The 26705-nt window shown below is 44.3% G+C and overlaps 1 protein-coding gene across 1 annotated transcript in view; it reads right to left on the bottom strand.

Moving 5' to 3' along the window:
* Positions 1 to 10275: 10275 nt before the first annotated feature.
* LOC119394209 (uncharacterized) overlaps positions 10276 to 26705 on the bottom strand; it is a 36461-nt gene continuing 20031 nt past the window's right edge. Inside the window, exons 3-6 of the mRNA XM_037661484.2 lie at positions 18719 to 19069; positions 12285 to 12305; positions 11871 to 11963; positions 10276 to 11458 (exon numbers count right to left, since the gene is read on the bottom strand). Coding sequence (XP_037517412.1) covers positions 11397 to 11458; positions 11871 to 11963; positions 12285 to 12305; positions 18719 to 19069 — 527 coding nt within the window. The 3' untranslated portion in view covers positions 10276 to 11396. The remainder of the gene's footprint in view (positions 11459 to 11870; positions 11964 to 12284; positions 12306 to 18718; positions 19070 to 26705) is intronic.

Here is a 26705-nt window from a genome sequence, read left to right as displayed (position 1 = left end):
CCTAATGAGCGCCGCTTTTCCTGTCGCAGCGCTGACTCCGAAAAATCTGGGATCTTCCTAAGCGCATTGCTCTATATGGCGTGGCACATAGCAGGAATGCAAGAGGACCAAGAAAGCGCTGAGTTGTGTGTCCTTACGGACACACAAACGTGCGCCGAAGTTTCTCGGTTTCTCCGTATATCTTACCGCGCAGATCGAGACGCGTTTGCACCGAGTGTACGAAAAGACTACAGCGTTTTATGACGACTGCGCTAACTGTGATTTAGGGGTCGGTGCTAGGCAGAATGCCTCTTTCTTTTTTATAGAAGACCTTTCAGAGTATAATGAAATCAAAATGCTAAAAGTTGGAAGAAGTCACAGTTGAAACCAAATTACAAGAGCAAGTACAGTTGTTTATTCAAAGCCGATAACTCAATCGCGCCGCTCCTCGTAAAAATGAATTTAGCCTATTTCTTAACTATCTCTATTCTTCTTGGATACTCCTTTGTTCTTTCTATAGTTTTGTTCTTTGGTCTAGATGTAATAACTATGCATACTATCATAGACCAAAGGCCTTTTGTTTATAAAATGACTGTAACAAATTTTTCATTTTCTATCGAAAGGTAATTGTACATAAATAGCTATCATACAGTTATCTATAACTTCTTAAAAAGATCTTTTAAGTCCTAATTTGTTTTTTTATGTGTAACTTTCTTGTACTTGCAGTACAATTTATTTTGTAGCGTATCCATCCCTAAACAAAGTACGCACAACATGATTCTCTTATTATATCTAAGCACCGAGTGCGAATGGCTGAGGTTTTTGCAACCACAACTCGTTAAATGTCTGTGTCTTCATTTCCCGTAGGGAACCGTTCTTATTCGATAACTGAAAAAAAAAGACAACGCCAATCATTTAAGATTACCGTAAAAGAGAAGCTGTCACTCGCACGCTCATAAATGTTCTCTGCATTTATTCTTTTTTACTCGTTTCTCGCTTAAAACTCTTTTGCAAAGTGAAACAAAGCATGAAAACTCGCCTCTCCTAAACCAAGGTTCTATTACTTTACCAAGGTGGACGCGTGCTTAGGGTACCCGGGGAGTGCGGAGAGCAACCATTATGACTTTTACCTAGAAAAAAGGGCTGTCTCAAGGAGCGCAATTAATGCGCCCTTTAAAGCACACGAGCAAATCAATGACGACAGCGTGGAACGTACTCCTTAGAAGTTATCGCATTAAGGCGTATTCCCTTTAGCGAGCAGCGAGAGAGGCATTTTCTCCACCTGAGTATCCCATTTACGTGGGCCTTGCATTCTTCTTCAGCAGAGTCTCTCCATCTTTCTAGAACTGTGGCAGGCAGGGTTGCGTCGCGCCGTGCGAGAAATGTTTTTGCGCTCGTGGAAAAAGCATGCTGCCTTTGCACGTGCACCAGCTCGTTTGTCTACGTGGCGTGCATTCTAACGCTGCATAAACGCAGACGGTGCCTTGGGAAGCTGCCTGATCCTTCGGACCATCTACTCCTCCCGTACTCCTGCTCCTTGAATTTCGTACATCATGTTCTTTCGGTATGCCATTCACTGTAACTCTGTGTACTACCTTCTTGCGCGTATATGTGCATATACAGGGTGTTCAAAATGAAGATTTATTGTTTTCTTAAAATTCAGCACTGGGAATATGTGAAAACAACCTTTGCAGATGAGTTTTTTATCCAGGGCGACACAAAGTGAGACAATAATGATCACTGTCAGCCTCCCTATTAACTAAGATTGAATAATGAACTTTTTAATGAGTGCAGCAAGCGCGAATGTTTGTACTGAAAAGTTGGAGGCAGTCGCGTTTCCACACAGTTTCAGTAGGAATATTTCGTCTAGCATGACTGTGCTCCGGGAAATCCCGCTGCATAGTTTAATTGCGGTTTGCATGGTTACGCATGCAAGACAGCGAGCACTGGCACAAAGCTCCTCCCCGATGGGCCGCGGCAGTTGCTTGCGGCGTTTAATCTGACAACGGGTAGAAGGCATAGGTAAAGATGACAACGGTTGCCCTTTTGCTACCGGCAGGCTACAGCAAGCAATGACTGCTCGTCACATCAAGCAGGGACATTGCGCTGATCCTCACCGGATTGCATGGGTAATCATGGAAAGCACAACTAAACTTTGCAGCGGGATATCTCGGGGCACAGACATGCTAGAATAATTCTTTCAAGTGGAACTGTGTAGAAACGCGACTGCCTCCAACTTTTCAATACAAACATGCCTGCTTGTTGCACTCATTAAAAAGTTCATTATTCAGCCTTAGTTAATTGGGTGTCTGAGAGTGATAAATATTTTCCCACTTTGTGTCCTGGATACATAACTCATCTGCAAAGGTGGTTGTCACGTTCTTCCGAGTGCTGTATTTTAACAAAACCGAACACCCGGCATATTCTCACTAATGTCTTCTGCCAGTTTCACGTGTTTTCAGAGTCTCTGTTTTTTTAACACGAAAGTGTTTTATGCCGGGGTCCACCAAGTACATCCGTCACGGATATGACGTTGATAAAATGGACGCCAACGGGTGAGAAAGAAAAAACCAAGAAAAAGATACCCCGCTGGGAATCCAACCCACGACGTTGATGCTAGGCACGGCGCGAACGCGCCTTATATCTTTCACACATTCTCTTTCGCGGCGGGCGGAGCGGGGCGGTGCCGCCGTCTGTGAGAGGTGAAAAGAAGTAATGCTTCACGATGCACACTTACTAGCGCTTACTCCGAGATTGCACGCGATATCGGAGGTCATGGTTACAGCGTCTCGATACCAGAGAGGTAGACTGGCCGCGCTGGCGTCGCTGAGGCACCGTTGACGCAGTTACGTTCGTTGCCTTTGGCTTCGTGTTAGCGTGCGTTGGCTCATCGGAGTAGTGCAGCTTCCACGTGCACAAACGGGATATCTCCGCCGCCGACTGCTTCAATTGCAAGAGCACCGATAACAAAAGTGCTGCGTTACGCGTTGCGGAAAGGACGCGATTTCGACAGGCGAATATCGTGCCTTGGTGGAGCGAGAGCAGCGCCTGCGAGACAGAGGCCAGCAGTACGCACGCGTTTGCGGCTCAGGCTACGAACCTCTACCTCCCATGTTCCTGAAGCGCGGTGTGTGTTATTTATGCATGAGCACAGGCGTCGGCTACCCATTACTAGAAAGCGCACACCGTGCCGTTTCTCTCCTTAATTGACGACGCTTTGAAGAAGTGCATACCGGATACCAGTGTTGATTATGAGCTTCTTGATGTCATCCTTACGCGGGATTCACGATTCGCTGTGTCCAAATATATGTTCACACGGTCAACTATTACAACGGTTTAATCATGATCATGGGCGTTAGTCGTCGCGATAGAGACATGCTGTCAGCATGGGTGCATCCACGTCAAACGGTGCTATAGCTGCCAAACACGAATAGACATTATACACGCTCTCATATATCATTACACAATAAGCAATACTTCTGTGAAGACACGTTACACTTTCGTATTATACCGATTCCTATGACGGAGGGATCAGCCATGTTTTTTTGTGCTTCCCATGTGCTGCCTGATACTATGTGTACTAATTACGTCTTGGTTGATATAAGTTTTAGAGTCAGTAAAGTGTAATACGCACATGTTGCAATTGTAATGGCGAAGAACGACAACGGGGCTCTGGCGCGAGAGCAGGATGCGCGAAGAAGAGAAGAACGAGGTTCAGAATAAGAGCAGCCGGCCCACGAACGGGCGTTGTCTCTTGTTTCTCTGTTTCTTCTTCACACAATATAATAGTGGGTCGTTATTCGTTATGGCAAATTATTCTAAAAAAAGACTCACGTTTGTTCAAACTTTCAGTCGAAATGAATTGTCGGGAAAGTTATATTTCAATTAAAACTACGAGGAGCGCTGATTAAGTTATAATGAACCTAATGGAAGAATGGCAGAAGAAAAATTATAGTGGTTGCTTTTTCCTATCGTTCTAGTGGAATGCTACCTGTTGTTTCGCACGCTAAGCGGGCTTTAACCATTTCTGTCTTTTCCATTGCTCACTGTGGTGCCATTGTAGGAATTCGGCTTCCGTCGTAGGAAAGTAACAAAGCAAGCTCATTGTGTACACCTTTAATAGAAGCAGTTGGGTCATGCTTTTATGAAGAAAATCAAATACAAGCGCATACAACGCAAAAGCCAATATTTTGCGGCGTATGTCGATGGTAATGGCATGGGTACACGGTACCTCTAGTGTTCCCTTGCATACCTGGTGCTAACGGTTGGATTGCGTCCATGTATCTGTGATAACACTTCCGCAGTGGCACTACTAAAACTAGACGATGAAATATCTTCGTGTACACTGCTATGGTTTTCTTGCATGTCTGAGGATAACCTCCAATTTTGCAAGTGTGTGGTATGTTGGCACATATTTTTGTTTGTGACTCCACTCTACGTCTCATAACGGAAGACATTGGCGTCAACTCTAATAGGCATCGAAGTAGAAACGCTCAGAAATTTGTATTTTATCTCCAATGTGCGATCGGGCACTGTCAATAACTGCTACAAGGGCTGTTCTTGGTTTTCTCAAGAACACCGGACTGCACAATGAAGTGTAGGTAAATCATTGTGCTACGTGGCTATTGCATGTGCATAAGCATCACCTCTTCTTGTCCCCGTCATCATACCTCATCACTCTTTATTTCGCCTTTCCTTTTGTCCCTGTGCAGAGAAGCAGGCGAGAGCGTACTAGCAAGCCTGACCATTCCGTCTTCTTCCTGTCTCTCAGCGTATCGATATCTCTTACCGGCGCCTCCTCGAGGAAGCGCAGTTCTTACATACTTTTAAAGGAGCGTTGGTGGACGTAATTCCAGATATAGATCACTACACAAAAGAAAATGGTTTACGGCAGCCTCGGCGCAACCCGTTTTTTTGGGTGCCAGTTGCACCGTAAACGCTACGACACAGGCGCACCTGGTCCTTTAAACCATGGTGCATTTATCTGAAGTACTTCGTGCGTCTGGAGGCATTGTTTTCTCTTGTTCTGAAAACGTTTGCGATAAATAACATGCATACTCTACACGCGATCCCTCTCCGACCAAGTGGTCTACAAGACTACGAGTGCAGCCACTCCCGAGTGTTGCCGAGAGAGAGATAGAGAAAGAATGTGAAAAAGGCAGGGAGGTTAACTAAATTATACGTCCAGTCTGCTATCCTTCACACGGGGATGGCAATAAGGGAGTAAAATAGAGAGAGAGGAGGAGGGACACATGTCACATCACACACGCAGTGCCGAGTTTCACAGGCGGTCACTCAATGATGTTGCTTTCAAGTACTGCAGGACGGCTCGTGTGGCTTTCTGGGCTGATGTGCCATGCGTCCAGGCTCCCAATATCTTTCCTTCATTAAAGGGCCGATCATCGATTCTACTCAAGGCACACTGGATAGTCCGATGATCTTCATCAAATTGGGGACAGCGACGCAAGAGATGTTCAATAGTATCTCCACAGTTGCAGCTTTCGCACATGGATGAACCTGCCATGCCAATGCGATGGCTGAATGAGTTGGCAAACGCTACACTGATCCAGAACGGGCACAGCATTGTAGCGTCACGCAGAGAAATCTTGGATGGCAGTTGTAGCTGGAGTAACAATTGAAGGTTCTGTGGGCGGCGATTAGAGTTCAGCGGAGAATTGCAATGCGCAAGCGTGGCATTATGCGCGATGTGACCACTGACCTCCATTGAAAAGGCTGGACGGTGCGTCCCCGCTCTGCGAGGCGGGCGCTTGTGAAGCCACCGGAAGGTCCCCTGTTTGTCCCGGAAGCTGTCGTCTTCTGTCCGTCTCAGTCGCGCAATTCAAATATTCTCGGGTGGTAGCTGTTGTTATGATTGTTGTTATTTTTTTTATTTGTTCAAAGTCTGCGATTACGCTTCACTTTAGATGCCGATGAACGCTACAAGAAAGATGACCGACGCCATGCCGACACCGTCCGAATATGGCGGAGTGCTGCAACGTACAAAATACGTAAAAAGTAATGCAACTTTGAGGTACTTATGCGCGAAATGTCTTCCCTGACGACTTTTCCGGTCGATTCGTACAGTTTACCGCCCCACATGCAAGTATTTCTTTAAAAAAAAATGCCCCCACCTCCCCGAAGGGAATCGTGAGGAAATGCGAATGCATTTCTTGCGCCGAGAGTACACGGCGTAGTAATTTTAATGGCGTAAATTAATGACGAGACGAGGATTTGTACCGTAACCATTTATTTACACATTCATCAGCACCTGTTTGTGTTGTCATTGTACCTGACGGCCATAATCTCAGCCTTGTGGTCGCCGTTGGCGTTTCACAGCGGCGTCTCGAGTACACATTTCCGGATGTTCTTGAGAGGCGCCCAGCCAGTGAACGGTCGAGAGTGAGGCGCGAGCGGACGGGAGAGTGGGGCGCTGGGAGGAGAGAGAGTGAACGGCGAGAGAAGGAGCGGCGAGGCACCGCACCTACCCTCTCTCGCACCACATGCTCCGGTTGCTAGGGGCGAGGATAAGCGCGCGCGCCCGCAGCTGTTGCTATGGGAGAGGGAGTGAGAGCGGAGAGGTAACACCTGCCGGCGCGCGGACAACGCCGGATGCCTGAGATAGCCCGACTAAGAAATGCATTCGCATTTAAAAAGAAGAGAAAAGCTCTCTTCTGGGACAAAAACGGCGGCTTCCGGTGGCTTCACGCCCGCTTGCTCGATGCGCCATCCAGCTCCTCCTAGCGGAGATCAGTGGATGTGATTAAGTTCTCTGGCAGCGTCTACTCTTGACAACGGTATGCACAGTGTGGGCGCTCCATCGTGGGCACATCGGGCATCGACGTCGACGAGGGGGTTGCGACTGATGCTACAGTGACCCGGGAGCCATTGTAAGGCTATGTCGTGTCCTTGATTAGCGGCGCGACGACAAATTTCATTGATTTGAGACATCGACTGGTGGTAGTGTCCACGCCGTTGACTTCGCACGCATTGAAGGGCTGCCTTAGAGTCGCAGAATATGGCGAGATTCATAAGCCCCTCTACGGTGGTGGCGTCCTCTCAATCTTTAAAGGAAGAAAAGAAGAGCGGCAGTGTCATGTGACCGTTTGCGAGTTAATATTTCCTGGCTGAGATGTGGCTATATCTACCGTCCCATTTTCACGAATCTGTTGAAAACGCACCATAGGAAAGGAGGTTTGACGGCACGCCTTGTTTCCAGGATGGTGTCTTAAAGCACCTGCTACTCTTCCAGCTGTTGTGATAGCGTGTTGAAAGGATGCTGACATCGGGGAGGACCTTTACCTTCCTATGTTTTTTAATTAATTACGGGGAAATGTTGTAAGGAAGAAAAATATATTATGACAATATTATTGAACGTACTTTCGTTTCCATCGTCTTCAGTTCTTGTCACATCGGAATATAATTGGCTTGACGCTTACATCAGAGCCAGGATAAACATTAGTGACCAGATTCATGGCGACATGACGCAGATTCCTGGGATGATTGCACATACTTGTTATTATAGTCGAAGTATTGGTGTGGCGTTTCAATCCGTTAGCGCTGTACCTGCTGCTGCTCCTTTTCAAAAACTATGTTCTGAGTTCTTAGACTAAGAAAAACGCGCATAAGCAGAACTAAGTGTGCCAAACAAGTGTCTATCCACTACAAATATTACCCCTGTGAAGTTATTAAGCAAGATGTCTTACCTTTTTGTCTCACGATATTCATCCCCCGATGACTCTCCCGCGTGCGACGTCAGGCTCGCTGTATTTATGACACCCAGCAACGCTCCTATACGTGATATTCCAAAAGATAACTCATCATTTATAAAACCACCTCGCAGGGTACGCCGGCAACAGATGATCCGAGTTCTGACGCTATTTATGATCGGTCAAAAAAAGAAGTGGTCCACGGGCTGAACGTGACTCTAGTACTACTACTACTACTACTCCTACGCATGTACACTTTACATGAACACGCACTCAGGCTGCAGCAATAACTGTTTTGCGTGTTTTGTGTCGGTCGTCGAGTTTGTACGAACTGACGGCTCGCGAGAAATTCGAGGTTTTTAAGTTCAACGGCAAATACATTCCAAGGATGTATGCTTGACATGCCGGATGCAAGTAAATAAGACACGAAAAACGTCTTTATAAGTTGGCTAGTTGTGGTTCCGTCTAACAAAAAACGGGAAGCTTCTGTGGATATGGCTCAGGAAGGGAGACGATTTGACGAAACCTGTGGCTTCAATTCATTGGCAGTGCGCAATATTTGGATATGTTTTCTTGCCTTTATGGAACGGCTTACATTATCTAACTTGAGACACCCATTGTGCGATGTGCCGCAAGAAAGCGATCTGATGTCATGCTTTACTAAAAAAAAGGTTCTTGGACATAGCAGCTCAGGAAAATTTCACCTGCATTATAACGATGAAAGAAGGGCACTCTAACTTGAGAAAGGAAGACTTTTGGCATTGATTCTTGGAAGCGCTTACCTATGAGTGCATTGGCTAGAGACAAATGAAAAACAAAAAAAGAACTGAAGAGGTACTACAGCCCCGCGCGCTGCGATACGCGCGCGCCTCCACAGGGCGTGGTCGCTCGTGTGCGCTTGCGCTTACCTCGCTATGGGGGGCAGTTTGTACGTCTTGTGCTCTCACCGCAAATTTGCGTTTAAGCTCCGGAGAGCACGAATGTCACTTCGCTCACCGCAGCAGCCGCTTTTGCGAAAGGAGCGCGCTGCTCACAAAAATAAGTTACAACTGTGACAATTCGGGCTCATCTTGTGAATACTTGTGCGTTCGTTTCATGCGTCCTCCTATGTGCTTGAGCAGCACGCTTTAGCTGTCAAGCTGTGACAGTCGTTAGTTCGTGCTTATTCTGTGTTTGTTCTTTCCGTGCGTCCTTTCTGCTCGAGGAGCGCTTTGCGAGTTTCGAGCTGCTTACCGCTCTTCGCGTGAAATTACAATTTGTTTCCATAGCATTCGTTCGCTGACCATTGTGCCGAAACAAGGCACAACTTACGCTCAACTATGTCAGTAAAGACACGTTTCACTTTCGTGTAATACCGATTCCTATGACAGAGGTATCAGCGACATTTTTTTAAAACCCCTTCGCCCGCGCACAAATTACATCCATATGCAGATATTAGCTCATAATTGTTTTCTTTATAACAAAACCTATTACATGCATGCAAGCAGTAAACTTGTACAATCACGGATAGTTGAGTGCAACAGGAAATTCCTATTCGCGATAAGGTGTTTGGAACCAGACTCCATACTCGTCCTTTCACCTAGACGTCATTAAACTGTGCTCCCTTTCAGTGTATCTGTAGGTGGCCGCATTACGTGAGAACGCTCTACAGGATGCTGCCTAATAATAATATTTCTAGGGGTTTAACGTCCCAAAAGCCTGATTTGATTATGAGAGACGCCGTAGTGGAGGACTCCGGGAATTTCGGCCACCTGGGGTTCTTTAACATGAACCTGAATGTTAGACCTAGGCCTCAAGCATTTCCGCCTCCATCGAAAATGCGGCCTCCGCGGCTCCGATTCCATCCCGCAGCCTGCGGGTCAGCAGTCCAGCGCCATAACCACTAGACCACCGTGGCGAGTATAGGATGATTAGAATAACAGAGAACTGAGCTAGTTGTCAGTTGTTAGTCGGCGTTTGTGGTGTCCTGACTTCTTTCTTGTGTCCGTGTTTGCACGCCCTGTCTTTTTTTAGAATGTATAGGATGATTCCTGATTATGTCCATATAGGGTGCAGCTTTCAAGCGCTACGCAAGCCATATCTTTTTATATTCACACACATAAGTTGATACCTAGTCGACTCTTTATATTTGCTGACAGCACTTTTAAAGAAAATATTATTTTTGATTAATTTACAACCTTATGTACGCGAGGTCAAAATTATTTTTAGCATTTCATCACCCACTGTTTCTGTAAACCGACAGTGGCAGGTCTCCATGTCAAAGTGATCAGGTGAGTGATAGCTTTTATAAAACTATTAAATGCATGAAATTACTGCTGCATTCATTATTTTGATGTGCTAACTGGGTAGTTTGCTTTTCGGAATTAAATCGATCTATCATATCACATATACATTTACCGCTGATTCTTATCAACAAGTTATTCATGCGATATGGGGTACTGCGCACCACAATTCCACGGATGATATCTGTGTAAGCTGATAGGCTCATTGTTTCCGCACGTTGTACAGGCATTGTGATTCTAATGAGAACAGTTTCGGTCAACACACTAAGTGCATTAATTTGTGAGACAGGCGAAAGCAGTTTGGGGAGGGCACATTCTAAGCGAAGATGTCGCACTCACTATATAAAACAAAGTTACAGCCCTAATCGACTGGCGTTCCCATTCAAAATATTTTTGGGGCCAATGTAGCATTCCTGTAGGTCCTTCTTAGCGCACCCTTATCGTGTTAAACAATACCTTGCAGAATGGAATGGAAATGACCATTGAAATACTGAAGTAAGCAATGTGCAAGCTAGTACGCGTGCAGGAGATGCGTACCAACGGTAGCCCAAAGTTAATTTTGTTCAAGAGCAAAAAACAACTGGAACTCCATTGTAGATGTAACTTTTCTTTATGGTTTATTTATTTTGTAAACAGAGCGCCAAAATATGCATTCTGTACACGTGTCAACATCAAGCTAAATTACGTGATTGTGAAGTCAACAGTTGATATTATTTTTCACTCAGTTCGCGGCAGTGTCGTCGCGTAACACCATCGTGCTTTGTCTGTACCCGTGAAAATATTAGCGGTTTAGAAATATCCAGTGCTGCGGGCAGTTTCGAGTTTTGTCGTCTTGAGGAAGTTTATTTGAAAATGTATTATGTGGCGTATCGGCCTACATTTGAAGCTTTGGGAGACTCCGTCGGTAGAAATAGTTTCCTTTTTTATTTGTAGAAACACTAAGTGTGGTGTTTTAAGAATTTTATCTGATTCGCTAGCTCTGTTTGGCATCGTCTTCCGGTGTCTTTTTTTACGAACGTAACACTCAAACTAAGCAAGCAATAATTTACTCCCGCAGAGTTTGCGCGAGCTAGAGCTTAGCGTACGGGTCTGCGAAACTCGATAAATGGCTGTCGTAACACTTGCACACGTCAGTTTTAAGACGAGTCCGAAACGCAGCGCGACAGCGTCAGATCCTCAACGATGAAGATTGATGAGTGCCGCCTCAGACAGCCACTTCCAGGACTGACACCTCGAGCAAAAGTTTGTCCAACTTGGGTCTTTGGCGCTGAAGTCATCCTTTTCGCGTTGTTGTTTCGTGGCCTGTCGTCCGCTTCGAACACCAGCGGTGAAAGCCGATCGAGGAAAGGCTCATAATTTACGAAGGTCGCGTGAAACATTAAACGGCAACAGTCAACGTCATAATAACCGTCAATGATTCAGGATTTCGCTACGTGTCACCCTGGCCCTTGCTGAATGCGCGGGTTGTCTCGTGAATCCTTCCTCCTCCACCTGCATTAACCCAACAAAAACGAGGTAACACATGCAACACAGAATGCGCACTTCATGATCGACAAGAACTCCCATTGCGCACTTTGAATGTCCCATTTTATTTTGTTTGTTTACTGATTCTTTGTTCGGCATAAAATGCGATGAATTTGTGAGGAAGGCATGCGACGAACTATTTTTTGCCACTGTCACGAAACATTTGTTTTCTTTGTCAAGTGTTTCTGAAAACCAAGAAATTAGGTGTGATTATCATGAGTAGAGCAATTGGCTAATAGAAATCTTTAAAATGTATTAAACATTCATTTGGCTAACTCTCTCTGAACGAAAAAAATGAAGCTTTCAAATTTATGTCTAACTTATTCGAAATTATGAGGGCACAATGCCAATGCGACTTTCACGGAACAAGCTGACTTACCCCTCTTATGCGGCCCCGAAACGATATAGATGCTTATGCTCAAGACGATGTAAAAAAGTGACAGGATGGGCAGACGTGATGCTTTAGATGCACCTGCAGGAGATCAGAAAGATTGCACACATGCGTACGCTAGTTGCACGAAAGTTGGATTAGTAGTGGCAATAGATCGATACGTCGTCCATCTAAAATATTAAACTCGTGCAGATAATGTTAATCCCAATTCTACTCTTCGACCCCAAATACTCTAAGACGCTTGACAAACTGGTTAGCTGAGCTCGCTAAAGCACCAATGTTTCACTTATTGTAGTATAAATGTTGTCGCTAATTTCACGTCAAATGTCACACCTTCTTTCTGATGTTAACGATTGCAAGCAGTTATCGACAAGTTGAAGCTAGTAAGTTACAAGCACTTACCATAAGCTCCCCAGGTAAGCTCTGCGAAAAAAAGGACAAAGAATGAGCTTGGAAAGCTTTAGTTGCGGCTTCAAAGACATTGTAAAGTTTTGAAAACATAACTTCGTATTTGCTTTGCCTAAGGAATATAAAGTGCTCAGTCACATTTATAGACAACTTCTTTTGAAGCGAAAACACTATTCTTATACAGAAAAAAATAGATAGATAGATAGATAGATAGATAGATAGATAGATAGATAGATAGATAGATAGATAGATAGATAGATAGATAGATAGATAGATAGATAGATAGATAGATAGATAGATAGATAGATAGATAGATTAGAAATTAAAGTCACGAAGGTTAACAAGCACAAAAATTTGATTTGTTAGCCTGCACTAATTGCTGGTGGGAGAGTTTCAGTGTCAAAATTCTAATTAAGAGACCGGAAGTAAGAACAGGAAGTGAAATAAGAGCCCGGAAGTGTAAACCGGAAGCGAACATACGACCAGAAGTACGTTACTTTTACTGTTGTTGCTTTTCCTGGTTTAGTTCGTTTTCTTAAGCAGCAAAAGAGTCAATCGTAGTACCAGAGTCCTTCAATAGATTTACTGGTCATGAAGCTTCCGCGACAGTTTGATATAGGGACAGGAGCAGCCGCTAGGGGCGCCCTCGCCCGCATGCGGCATCGGTGCGGAGCCGGCACTGCAGTTCTACGGCACGCATTGGAACCGGAAAACGTGATTGAATGTACCCGTGAACGTTGATTATACTTTCAGGGCGATATTACCTTCAGGTGCATTTGGGGAAGCTCTAATAAAGTGCAAATTAACGTCGAATGAGGCCTTGCAGCCCGAAATTCGTCGGCGACAAACGCATACCGCCTCCGCTGTGCAATATACTACCGCTTTTTAAGTATGTTTCTTCCGTTTTCTTAAAGCATCTAGTGGAAATCTGCGGATGATCCAGAGCCCTTCAAGGGCTTTGGCGGATCTTACTGCGTCGCGGAAGTACAGTGGCTGCAACTCTTGAACGGGCACATCAAATCTTTTAGTCTATACACCTGGTGTTTGTATACGAAGATATCTTTATGTAGACTCGTATTTATCGAACCAACAGTCAATTTGAATTAATCAGTGCTTTGAATTTAGCAATTGAGGAGCACTAAGAAATACTTTAAACGGCTTTTCCCGGGTTTTATGTTTTCTTTTGCGTTGGTTTATCACTACGGCGCCGTGCCGCGTTTAAAGTTCGGTCGCTCATGCAATACTGTGTAGTTTTCGCAGTGTTTCTTCACTGTTGTTAAGGCGGAAGCCTTAGATGCCTCATCAAACGCGAAAATTGACCGTCGGCGCCTGTGGCGTCAACACGAGTAATGCAAAAAATCACCATCACCTGATGACGTCACCGTATGACGTCAGAGATCGCCAAAATTTGTGATGTCGCCATGACGTCACGTAACCTGGCGTCACACGATGAATTCATCACATGACATCGCTGCTTTGCATTGCCTCCGTGACCGGCCCAACGATCACGGAGGCAGTGCAAAATCATCTTAGGTGCAGACAGCTTTCGGCGGGTGGCGGGGGAGGATCAATACATCGACTGAAGAAAAAGAAGAAGATGGCCTTAACGATTCCATTAGTCGAAGGCGAATGTTTAAGAGACCCCGTGAGTTTATTCCGCTCTTCAGTTGCGACGTCCAATAAATTATTTTTTTTTGTTTCCGGCATTCGTAAGTGTCGCGGTCTTCGTCAGGTGTTGATTACATCTACTGTTAGCGTGTCAGAACAAGGCTTGTTTTGCCCGACTGTTAGGAATTTTTTATTGCTTCACGAAATTCAAACCTTATGGTACCGGCACTCGGAACCAAATATTTTTAGTTCAGATGTTTGCTCTGATACACATGCACAGCACATACCTTGCGTGTATCTTTTACGCTTTTTTTGTGTAGGCGGGCGAGCTCTGGACGTTTTCGCCCTAGACAAGTACGCTGGGAGGCCGTCGAAAATCCTCGGCACAGCGTCCGCAAAAGTTTCGGAACAGCGCGCTGCAACATCACAACGCCACTTCCGACTAGCCATTGGTGCACACGAACAATGACACTCTCATCGAAGTGCTTTTTACGGACACGCACATGCAGGGAGTCAAACTGTGAAACCACCGGTTCGTCGTCGTGGTATGGCGCACTTGCACATTTCCCGCCTTTAGCTGTCTCTAGGGAGCCAGAGCACCGACACATTTTCGTCATTTCCCTTGTATTCTGATCGAATCCAAGGTACGCAGCAGGTACGCGGCATCCTTTCCGATCCTCAGGTACAACACACTGGGCACAATGCAGGACATAAAGTGAAAACTGCGCGCTGACTCGCCAAGATATTTTGCACTAACACCGGCAGCCGCCTTTGATGCCGTTTGCCCGATGCCAACAGACTGGACACAGCACCGCGCCGCGGCCGCCGCTTGCAGCGCACAAAGCTCCCCTATAGAGTTACGGCGAAGCTTCAAGACCAGCAAAAGTATTCAAGGACTCTGGTAGTACTTTTCAAGATATATTTGTCCATACGTGCCCTCTTCCATTGTGTCGAGGCTTGGTGAAATTTATCGCGGAGTTGTTCGTGGCTGCTTGATTGAAAATATATTAAACTTCGGGGCAATGTCAATTTTTCGTTTCTGCCTAAGTTGCCAGGAAATATTACGCGCTCTTCTTTCACTTCGTTTTCTTAGGATAACAAAAGCAAAGCCATTACGGAGGTTCAAACATTAATATTTGTATTTCCTTATTTTTTATCGTGCATAACAAACCTAGGTAAAATGCTCAAGGATTGCCCAATAACGGCACAGCAGTTCGCCCGTGCAGTCGAATCTCAAAACAAAACTATTTTGAAGAACAGTGAACACCGTACGGAAACGCTCCATTATAATATGCTGTAATGTGCATGAGCCGAAACGTCTGCTTAGTTAGTTTTGTAGTTAGAGTCACTGGCGGTACGAATCTATTACCGCTGAACAAAAGTATGTGCCATGCTAGCAAGTAAAGCGTGGCATTGCATAATTTCATCCGACATAGCTGGTTCATGATGCAATATTCGAAGATTATGATAGGGACTTGTTTGTTAGCTTGTGCGTGTGTGCGTGTGTACGTGTGCTCGTGTGTGTGTGTGTGTGTGTGTGTGTGCACGTGTGTGTGTTCTTACTGTCCTCGTTTGCAGCAGTCATGGGTCTGAAAAACGCCTGCCGTATCGCAGCCCTAAATAGAGTGACAGAGCAGCGAGCACGTGTGACCCGCGATAACTAGCGTTTTGGTTAGTCGACGAGTTGAGCGGAGCGCAAGCGTGTTCACGGAACACGAATCCACCATGTCTAGTAAAACAAGCGAGTTCGGTTTGCGAAGTGCAATGAGAACCGTTGGGTTGTTTGCTCTGCAAACGGTACAGCTCCGTAAACATGGCTGCCAAACGAAAGCTACAGGCGCACAAAATACGTGCCGGTGGCTCGTTTCGCGCGCGTGCTTTCGTAATGTTTGCAGGTCAAATACGCGAAGTTATGACGCGTCACGTGGATATTTGGTGTTGCTGCGCTTTGCAGGTATGACAAAATAATTCTCGGAGTCGCATGTTTACCAGACATTTCTATCTTTGCCTAGCTGTTCTGTGCTTCTCAACCAAAAGCAGGAAAAGAAAAAAGAGTTTGTAATTCAAGCGGTATTCGGCGTCCTTGTTTGCGGGTGACTTTGGGCGCTGGTTAGGAATTAGATTGGTACTTATAGTAAAGTCACTAGCATCAGTGTAATTGCAATCCGGTAATTACAAATCATTACTGCTCTTTTGCCTATATAAAAGAATGGCTATATAAAAGCAATGACTGTTGGTCGCGTAATGAAGTGCGTATAGATGCAAGAGGCAGTGGAAAAAAATTGAGCAGTAGGGACGAGATTCGCAAACCCTTGGTGCCTGTGCAGGATGGCCCGAGTTTGGTGAAACACGGAATCTTTGCGAGCTCTGGCGACGCCCCCCCTTTGGACGGGCTAACAGTCCGGAAATGTCAAATCCATCCCTCAGCGCGCACTGCGTTCCATTGGTTACGATGGAACGCGGCGTCACGTCAAGGGCGGTCGACAAAGTTTGGTGGTGTCTTCAAACCAGAGGCATCTTTCATTTGTTTATCGCTCCACAGAGTGCAGAAATGCACCCATGCAAGAAAAGTGTCAGAAACGTTACTAACGATATTTTTAGCGGTACTGGCTGTTTAAATTCCTTTTCAAGCGCTAATGTTTGCACTAAGTATCTTTTAGCATAATCAGCACCGTGGCCTCTGAGATTAGCTCCCGCCGAGCGCCTTACAACACCGAGGCCGGAGCTAATCACCGGGGCCACGTGTGTAATCATCATGGTCGGCCTGCAAATTCGAAATCGTTGCTCGGCCGGCGTGCGCCCTCTTCATCCTCTTATTATTTGTCTGCTCGTTCCCCGAGCACGTGCACCCGGCTGATTAGTTGGCTGGGTGGTATACCAGTACATGCTGTGGCCAAGCTAATTAAGCCAAATCATACTAAGACCGAGCTAATTGCGGCACATCTTACTAATATGCTAATGAAGCCGTTTAAAACTAAGACCAAGCTAATTATGGACATGTTTATTAGCATAACGCTAAATAACGTAAACTAATTAAAGCTAACCTAATTAGGACCCTACTCACTAAGCTTGTGCTAATTAGGGTCGTGTTGATTAAGATTATGATAATTCATACCATACTAACTAAAACCTTGTTAATTAAACATAATTGATTAATGACGTATTAATGAAAACAATGCCAATTAGGAGATAACTACTTAATGTCATGTTCATTAAGACCTAGCTAATAATACCATCAATATTGAGACCGAATTGACGTGGTCTTCACTCCGAAGCACACCGAGCAGACTGAGCAGACGAGCCACGTAAAAAGCTGGAAGCTAGGTGATTGCAAGCTCCTCCGATGGCTTCAGCCTTCCACAAGTAAGCTGCTAATGTGAGCTGACCAATTTATTTTATATGCAAAGAAGCTGCTGCTTAGCGTCCACCGCATGAAGCCCTTGACAGGCAGACCGGCGCTATGACAGTCACAAGTTGAACTGGGGCCTTCACAGCATCAACGAGGTTTTGCCCGAGCTCGCGCGACAATCACTTTGATTGACAGACGCCCGCGGCGAAGATCGGGTACGCCCTCCATGTTTGTTTGCTCTTGCCGAGGACCAGTGCTCAAGCCGCAACGCCAGCGAGCGCCAGATTCATCTATGAGCTTAATCGCACAGATTATGCACATACGCACGAAGAACTAAAGTTTATATCATCACGTGGCTACGATGTCTCGCATTGAATTTCACCGTTCTCACGGCGTACCACTCACATCCATGAAGCAAGCGCCCCTGGTGGTATTTGCAGCGAGAATTGTTACTGTTTACTTATCTGTGGAGACATTGTTTCTACCGACTCATTACTACAGAAAAATCTTCAGACGTGTAATATAAGTAGCAGTAACCTGTCCATTTATTTACCTGTAATATTCGACAGAAGTGAAACGAGCTGCACGAGAATGCTGCGTGTGCCTCCTTGTTGCCTTCGAGTGTGGAAATTTCTATGCTGCAGGTGGAACGAAAGAACTTGCCCGAAAGAAGACAAACGCACACGAACACGCCTGTGAGAGGCGCGATTACCTGTTGGCAAAAGACAGCATGACAATCGCGCTGACGCCTCTGCACTATTGAAATGGTGACTGCGTAGCGCCTCTTGCGCGTTCGCACGCGGTGTTACTTTGAAAGCCGCCGCAAATGCCGCACACGCGTTCGCTACGCCATGCTCATTCTTGTTACCGTTTTTATCAACGCTGCTACCGCGCGCTTCGCGCTGTCTTACTCTCATGGCCGCCATAGTGCAAGCTGGGAGCAAACTCGTGTTTCCGAGAAGCTCGGGCCATCCTGCAAAGCACCTCTGGACATATTTTCAAAGTCTTCATGCACGAGTTAGGTTTATGCGACTTCTGTGGTAGAAAGGGCAAATAAGAAAGTTTATTAATCGTTTAGAGATGAACAAAAAAAAAATGACGATCAGTAACCATTCTTCAGTAGTATCGTCTAAGCAGCTGCACAATAAAACGAATTGTAAAAAATCTGATGTTCTGAACCGATACAATCATATTCCATAAACATTGCAATCCAAACAAGGCAGAAGTTCAGGGGAGGAAGGAAGCTCTAGAAAAATCTTTCAAAACGTGGCGTCGCTGTAGCCAACGTTTCGCTAAGCGGTCTTGCCTTCTTCAAGGTAGCGACTGTTTTCTTGAAGAAAAAAAATACCACGTAAAGGTAACGACGCCCCGCGTTCAAGGATTTTCTATCTCCATAAACATTGCGATGTGAGACGAAGGGTCAGCTACTTTGAAAGTGAATTAAGGAAAGAACGAAAACAAGGCCTCTCACCGTGAGCGACAGTCATTCTGCGCGTCAGCATATAGTTGCTGTACGGTATCTCCAGCACGCATTCGAAGAGGTCGGCCAGTGAGGAGACATGACCCTCGAATGCGTCAGCGTGCAGTGCAACGTCGAAGAGCCCGTCTTCGATTGTCGCCGTCGTGAATGTTCGGAGGCCCGCCTCGGTCGCGGGTCTCCTTCTTCCTCCCTTGAGTAGGAACAGCGTCAGCACCGGCTTTGGGAAAGTGCCCCGTGCCACGCACTGAAGGCTCAATGGGAGATCCGGTGATTGTGGTCGTGGAAGCCGGTCAAGTGGCGGCGGCGAATTACTGTAGTTAAAAGAAAACGTCTTTGCCGGCACTGAAAATAAAGAAAATGGGGTGGGGTGAGTGGAAAACTGTTACTCCAAGCAGATTGCGAGCAGTGTAGTGTAAGTAGTGTTGTTTACGCTACGTTAAGATATGATGGTCTGTAGTACGCCATAATGTATACGTAAATCAGTTTGATCTACGTGTACATTATTGCGTACCACGAATTCCGCCGCGATCGCATTGTAGAAATACGTGTATAACAGGATATAACAAGTCGTGCTCTAAAAACGAAGCTTTATAATGCGCATAAGATGATAGACTTTGATAACCATGACATATTCTGGCGTAATATTCTCAATTTAAGGTTATTTGGGGCGTGGCGGGAAGTTATCGATCGGACAGCGTAATTTAGTCAAAATTTTGCCGTGACTGAAAAAAAAAACAGTGACGTGATTACCACTGTTTGTGTTATACAAGCATAATAGCACACATCCCTCTGCACGTCAATCTATATACCGTCCATGTTTGCTTTCTTCTGATGATAACACGCTTAAAAACAGCTTCCAGACGTCCGTGACAGCGTCTATACTTCCAGTGGCAACTGAGAGTGGCCCAACATGTATAACTACAGCGTGCACACTACGCGAAATATTCCCCCTTTTAGCTCGCATAAAAAATACGAATTACTTACTGCGACCATACTTCTGCGAAACGAGAATAAAAGAAAACAAAAGGCGACTTCAGTTGCAAGTGAAGGCATATTTGCATTATTTTTATCATTGCATAAGGCATTTCGCACCGGTCGTTAGCGAGGCACACGTAAGTTCAATTATAGCTCTCAGCTTCGTCTGCTTGATTTTGCTTCGTGTTATCATAGCTTCCGAGTCATTAACAAATTATATAAGGGGGTAGTATCCCTTGGTTTCCTCTCTTCGTTTTTTTCTTTATTTCTGCATATTCGTAGACACAAATACTGTGAAACATTATCTTGCATATGAGTGAAAAGTTTAGGGCCGGCAAAGCTGCTTTGCTCAAAATTGTTTGGTTGTGCTTTGTATAGATTCGAGAGGACATGATTTCAGACAATTTTGTCACAAAGCACAGGAGGACACGTTGATTGTTTGGAGCTTTTCGAAAAAGGAATGGCTGGTCTGTGGTTGCCTTCTTATTTTTACCACACACAAAAACGCTGAGGCGGCGTGATCTGAATAGACTGAGAATGAGACGTCGTAGCGCCTTCCCATTTCTGTGACCTTGCTTGTTACGTTCTTACACTGGCTGTTGTTCTTCCATTAACTTTATCCTTTCTACAAAACCGTAATTGACGCACCATTTGATTTCGCTATATCTTGACGGTAATTACAGAGCCGTTTTGCTGCAACACTTTTTTGGAACTTTCTACGAGAGTGTATATGAATAATCATTTCTCCGGAAGGCTAGTGAGGTTGAGAAAAGTTCTGGAGATGAAGAAATTGTCATTTTGTACGTTCTTAGCGCGAAGCCATAAAGGAAATCTGTTCGCATTTCTTAGGCAAGAGGTCTTCTTATAGTTTGCGAAAAAGCCGGCCTTCTTCGTGATTCAAATCCGGGACCAATGTCATGCTGGGACCACCAATGTCTACCAATGCAACTAGCTCCTCTATACCAGCACATCAGTTTTCCGCAGGGATAACATATAAACCAGGTTTATCAGCACAAGTTCTGTTCACCTGTTTCTGACATTTTGCTTTTATTTTACGCTCCAAACAAAAAAAAATTGAGGAGCCCTTCACCAGTCGCGAAAATGGGGGCAAGCGAACCTTGGAGTGGGCGTACCTGACGAACTGATTTTTCTTTCTTTCTTTCTTTCTTTCTTTCTTTCTTTCTTTCTTTCTTTCTTTCTTTCTTTCTTTCTTTCTTTCTGTTTCTATTTATTTCTTTGTGTCTTTCTTCCTTTCTTTCTTTCTCTCCTTCTGTCTTTCTTCCCTTCTTTCACTCTTTCTCTCTTCTTTTCTTTCTTCCTTCCTTCCTTTCTTTTGGTTTCTCTTTCTTTCTGTCTTTCTTTATCTTTCTTTATCTCTTTCTTTCTTTCTTCCTTTCTGTCTTTCTTCCTCTCTTTCACGCTTTCTTTCTTCCTTTCTCTCTTTCTTCCTTCCTTCCTTTCTTTCTTTCTTTCTTTCTGACTTTCTTCCTTTCTTATCTTCCTTTGTTTCTTTCTTCCTTTCTTTCTTTCTTATTTCTTTCTGTCTTTCTTCTTTCTTTATCTTTCTTTCTTTCTTTCTGTCTCTCTTTCTGTCTTTCTTCCTCTCTTTAACGCTCTCTTTCTTTCTTCTTTCTTTCTGTCTTTCTTCATCTCTTTCACGCTTTCTTTCTTTCTTCTTTTCTTTCTCTCTTTCTTCTTTCTTTCTGTCTTTCTTCCTTTCTTTATCTCTCTTTCTTTCTTTCTGTCTTTCTTCCTTTCTTTATCTCTCTTTCTTTCTTTCTGTCTTGCCTCCTCTCATTCACGCTTTCTTTTATCTTCTTTCTTTCTGTCTTTCTTTATCTTTCTTTATCTCTTTCTTTCTTTCTTTCTTTCTGTCTTTCTTTATCTTCCTTTATCTCTTTCTTTCTTTCTTCCTCTGTTTCACGCTTCCTTTTTTCTTCTTTGTTTCTGTCTTTCTTTATCTTTCTTATTTCTTTCTTCTTTCTTTCTGTCTTTCTTCCTCTGTTTCACGCTTTCTTTTTTCTTCTTTCTTTCTGTCTTTCTTTATCTTTCTTTATCTCTTTCTTTCTTTCTTCCTTTCTGTCTTTCTTCCTCTGTTTCACGCTTTCTTTTTTCTTCTTTCTTTCTGTCTTTCTTTATCTTTCTTTATCTCTTTCTTTCTTGCTTTCTGTCTTTCTTCCTCTGTTTCACGCTTTCTTTTTTCTTCTTTCTTTGTCTTTCTTTATCTTTCTTTATCTCTTTCTTTCTTTCTTCCTTTCTGTCTTTCTTCCTCTCTTTCACGCTTTCTTTTTTTTTCTTCTTTCTTTCTGTCTTTCTTTATCTTTCTTTCTTTCTTTCTTTCTTTCCTTCTGTCTTTCTTCCTCTCTTTCACGCTTTCTTTTTTTTCTTCTTTCTTTCTGTCTCTCTTTATCTTTCTTTCTTTCTTTCTTTCTTTCTTTCCTTCTTTCTTTCTTCCTTTCTTTCTTTCTTTCTTTCCTTCTGTCTTTCTTCCTCTGTTTCACGCTTTCTTTTTTCTTCTTTCTTTCTGTCTCTCTTTATCTTTCTTTCTTTCTGTCTTCCTTTCTGTATCTTTCTTTCCTTCTTTCTTTCTTTCTTTCCTTCTGTCTTTCTTCCTCTCTTTCACGCTTTCTATCTCTCTTTCTTTCTTTCTTTCTTTCTTTCTTTCTGTCTTTCTTCCTCTCTTTCACGCTTTCTTTTTTTCTTCTTTCTTTCTGTCTTTCTTTATCTTTCTTTCTTTCTTTCTGTCTTTCTGTCTTTCTTTATCTTTCTTTCTTTCTTTCTTTCTTTCTTTCCTTCTGTCTTTCTTCCTCTCTTTCACGCTTTCTTTTTTTTCTTCTTTCTTTCTGTCTTTCTTTATCTTTCTTTCTTTCTTTCTTTCTTTCTTTCTTTCTTTCTTTCCTTCTTTCTTTCTTCCTTTCTTTCTTTCTTTCTTTCCTTCTGTCTTTCTTCCTCTGTTTCACGCTTTCTTTTTTCTTCTTTCTTTCTGTCTCTCTTATCTTTCTTTCTTTCTGTCTTCCTTTCTGTATCTTTCTTTCCTTCTTTCTTTCTTTCTTTCCTTCTGTCTTTCTTCCTCTCTTTCACGCTTTCTATCTCTCTTTCTTTCTTTCTCTCTTTCTTTCTGTCTTTCTTCCTCTCTTTCACGCTTTCTTTTTTCTTCTTTCTTTCTGTCTTTCTTTATCTTTCTTTCTTTCTTTCTGTCTTTCTTCCTTTCTTTATCTCTCTTTCTGTCTGTCTTTCTTCCTCTCTTTCACGATTTCTCTCTTCCTTTCTCTCTTTCCTTCTTTCTTTCTTTCTTCCTTTCTCTCTCTCTTTCTTTCTTTCTGTCTTTCTTCCTTACTTTATCTTTCTTTCTCTCTTTCTTCCTTCCTGCCTTTTTTCCTCTTTCTCTTTCTTTCTTTCTTTCTTACTTTCTTTCTTTCTTTCTGTCTTTCTTCCTTTCTTCATCTCTCTCTATTTCTTTAGATGTAGTTCGCCGTCCTCGTAACGCTGATTTCGGGCGTAATCGGCGTGGGGTCTTTCATTTTCTCTGCAGCGTTCATCAGCTTGTAAAACTGCGAGCGTAAGGACCATCATGCGATCACGGAAACGAGCTTTAGGAATTCAGTTTTCCCGAAGTCGAAGTTTTCCATAAATGGGCAATTCCTGATATAGACCTTACGCTTTGTCATGCAGATGGCTTTTAGTGCACGAACGCGAAATATTGAATGACGGGCCCACACCAACTGCACTGCTTCCCAATAATTTATTAATTGCATCGGCGGTAGTAGGCATTAATATACATCAATTCAGTTCACATTGGGCCACGCGCCCTCTAGATGTCTGCGATTACTAAATGCGAAGCATTTCTTAGCGAACCTCAGACGCTTTGGCCGTTTCTATCTACGTATCTATCTATCTAACTATCTATCTTTCTCTCTAGCCGCCTACGTCTGGGCGCTCTCCTGGTCGTCTCCATAACTTGTAATATACCAAAATTGGCCTAGCAGGGGATCAGTGTATGACGAACACGATTCACTGGCCATGACATGAATAACGCAAAATACCTGTCGCGTACGTCATGAAACCCTTTCTCTCAGTCACGTGTGGCACATACCCGTAAACCAGAGCTAATGTTATGCGGGTATGTGCCACAGGTGATACCGAGTCTCAACGAACACAGTAACCGCGAACACACACATTCATACGTAAGGAAAGAGGTAATAATAATAATTGTTGGGGTTTTATGTCCGAAAACCACAGTATGATATGAGAGACGCCGTAGCGAATGGCTCCGGAAATTTGGACCATTGGGTATTCTTTAACGTGTACCGAGATCGAACAGAACACGGGAATCTAGCATTTGCCTCCATCCAAATGCGACCGCAGCGGCCGGGATCGAACCCGCGACTTTCGGGTCAGCAGCCGAGCACCTTAACCGCTACACCACCGCGGCAGACGCAAGGAAAGTGAGGAAACTGAAGACAAAACACCCCTGGAAGATGCTCAAGCACCATCCACTCGTCGACATGGTCCTCAACGTGGACCCCGTGGATTACGCAAAAACTGGCGTCAATGCTTCCTACAATAAATCTGCTGAGAGAGCCAGGCCTCTCATCATTACCGGTGTCTTGAACATTGATTTATCAAGACCCAAATATGTCTGGTCCTTATATTGCGTGAAAGACGGATTGGATGTGGCGAGAGCATCAAAAGACCTCGCTGCCACGTCCACGACAAGAGGCATCATAGATCATTTCATCGTAAGAGGCATCCAGGATTTCCACCAGCTGTACTATACATCGCACTTAACTACACTTAGACCCCTCGTAACCGCGATTACGAACGGATCTGGTTAACAAGTCCGGCCCAGCTGCTGGTGCTCACAGATCACGGTGATGATGACCTTCTTCGAGAACTGTCAAGAACCCCTTCTTCACATACACACGGGTTCGTGAAACGTGCTTGCGTTTTCCGTCATAACGGACAAGTGTGAGCATTACAACGGTAAATGTGACTGAATCGTACGTGCAGCGCGCCTGCGCGTGCCATTCGGCTCTGTATATATCTATGGAAACTTTCTTGAACGAAGCTTAGTTGCGACTTACGCCTGTCCTGCAGGTCTGTGTTCCTTCTTTGTCCTGTTCGGATTCGCTCTATCCAGTATTGATAAATATAAGCACTGCATATCAGCTTACCGCGTCTGGTGTTGGTAACACCCATGTGTCACTTGCCATTGCTACACAACTGTAAACAACTGCTTATATAATAGATATGCGACTCCTCAACGTTATAGTGTGCGTATACCACTTCCATATTTCTCTAGCGTCATGTGAAAAATTACGCCACAGTCACCTTCTCGCGCATGCTTCGCATAACATCGATTCCCAGGGTACGTGGGATCTGCCAATTTTTTTTTTCTTTGGTGTGCAAGCGCCAGCAGTGGGTGAGGAGGGTTTTTCTGAACCCCACCAGCTACACAGCTCAGTCAATACAAGCTTCGCTTGAAAGATAATAGGTGGTTTCAGAAAACCCCGTGGTGAATGAATTTATTGACTCACTAATATTGACCACATCACTTCCTATCCCTTAACTTTTTCTTTTCTTTCTGGTTATTTCCTTAATCTTGTTTTGCAGTCTGATCGCCGTCTTGTTCTCGCTCCATATTCCCTATTGGCTGTTAAGCAATTAGCCGCGAGTTCGTTTTCCTCGTTCTTGTAGGCTGGAATAACAAAGTTTATTTAACACCACAGACGTCATGCATTCGTTCGTTCTCCAGTCTCCATGCACAGCCGTCGTCTTCGTCACTTAACGTCACACGTGCGCATACTACCGTGCACTGTGCACACGTAATATAGCGTTTGTATTTAGGTAGAGCTTGCGAGTAGACGAAGTGTACATCGAAGTGCACGCACAAAAATATATCATAACGTCTAAGCTCTGAACTTCTGAACTCTGCGATGTATTCATATGAACAGCGCATGACGTCTCACGCCTCGGATGAATCGAGTATGATAAATCAATACACACTCAGGTCAGTGCGCCTAGATTTTGCTGCATGTTAAATAAGCCCCGAGGGTCAAAATATCCGGAGTCCTTCACTACGACGCTTCTCATTATCATATCGCAGTTTTGGGAGTTGATCCCCCAACAATTATTCACAGACAACTGAGTGCATTGTCGTTACGGACTTGAATACGATTTCCTTGCGTGTTTTAGCAAAACACCACTTGATTTCAATTGCAACGTGAGCATTGTATCTGCATAAATTTATTTTTCCTACAGAATAAAACGTTTGAGTACTTAGTAGTGCCAGTAGCACCAAAGAAGCAGCAAATCACAGCACAGAAAATAAACAAAACCCGCACTGTCCCGCTTTTCCTGTTTTATGAACAGAGAATGTTGATTGATGCTGAGTCCCAAAGCAGGGTTCACTGGTACGAACGAGCTTGCTGCAGTGCGTGCACTCCGCGCACGCCTCTCTTCCGGCAGCGCATTGCTTTTCCGATGAGCCTCGCTGACGGCTAATCAATAACGACACACCGTGCCACAGAACGACGACGCGTCCTGCATTTCTCAATAAGCCTCGGGGGATTTTAAATGGCAGAGCTTATTTTGGCGCTTTGTTCTTGCTCGTCGCAGATGCTTCCGAGAAGTGCACAAAATATATCTTCGACAACAATTTTCCTCCGAAGATTGTTCTTCAAAATATACGTGGGAGCAATATTGATTGGGTCGTGAATACTGGCGGCGTACTGTCGTCGCCTTAATACTTGGGGTTAAAAAGCTTGGTGGCCCCTTCATTGTTTGAGAATGGCGTTAGTAGTCTAACGTGACCTGCGACATAGTTCTGACATCGCCCATGAAATGAACAAAAGTAAAGCAAGCCGTCAATGATTGGCACTGTTATTGTTGCAACCATGTTGCAACCATCCCTTTCGCACTATATGCTCGCTGTTAGCGATTCTACGCAGATTTATATGTTGCCGTGAGCAGTCTGTCGGTCATTTCATCAGGTTTATCCTGC

Source organism: Rhipicephalus sanguineus, chromosome 5 (assembly GCF_013339695.2).
Source record: "Rhipicephalus sanguineus isolate Rsan-2018 chromosome 5, BIME_Rsan_1.4, whole genome shotgun sequence".
In the NCBI taxonomy this organism is placed as follows: domain Eukaryota; kingdom Metazoa; phylum Arthropoda; class Arachnida; order Ixodida; family Ixodidae; genus Rhipicephalus; species Rhipicephalus sanguineus.
This window is presented reverse-complemented; position numbering and strand designations above follow the sequence as displayed.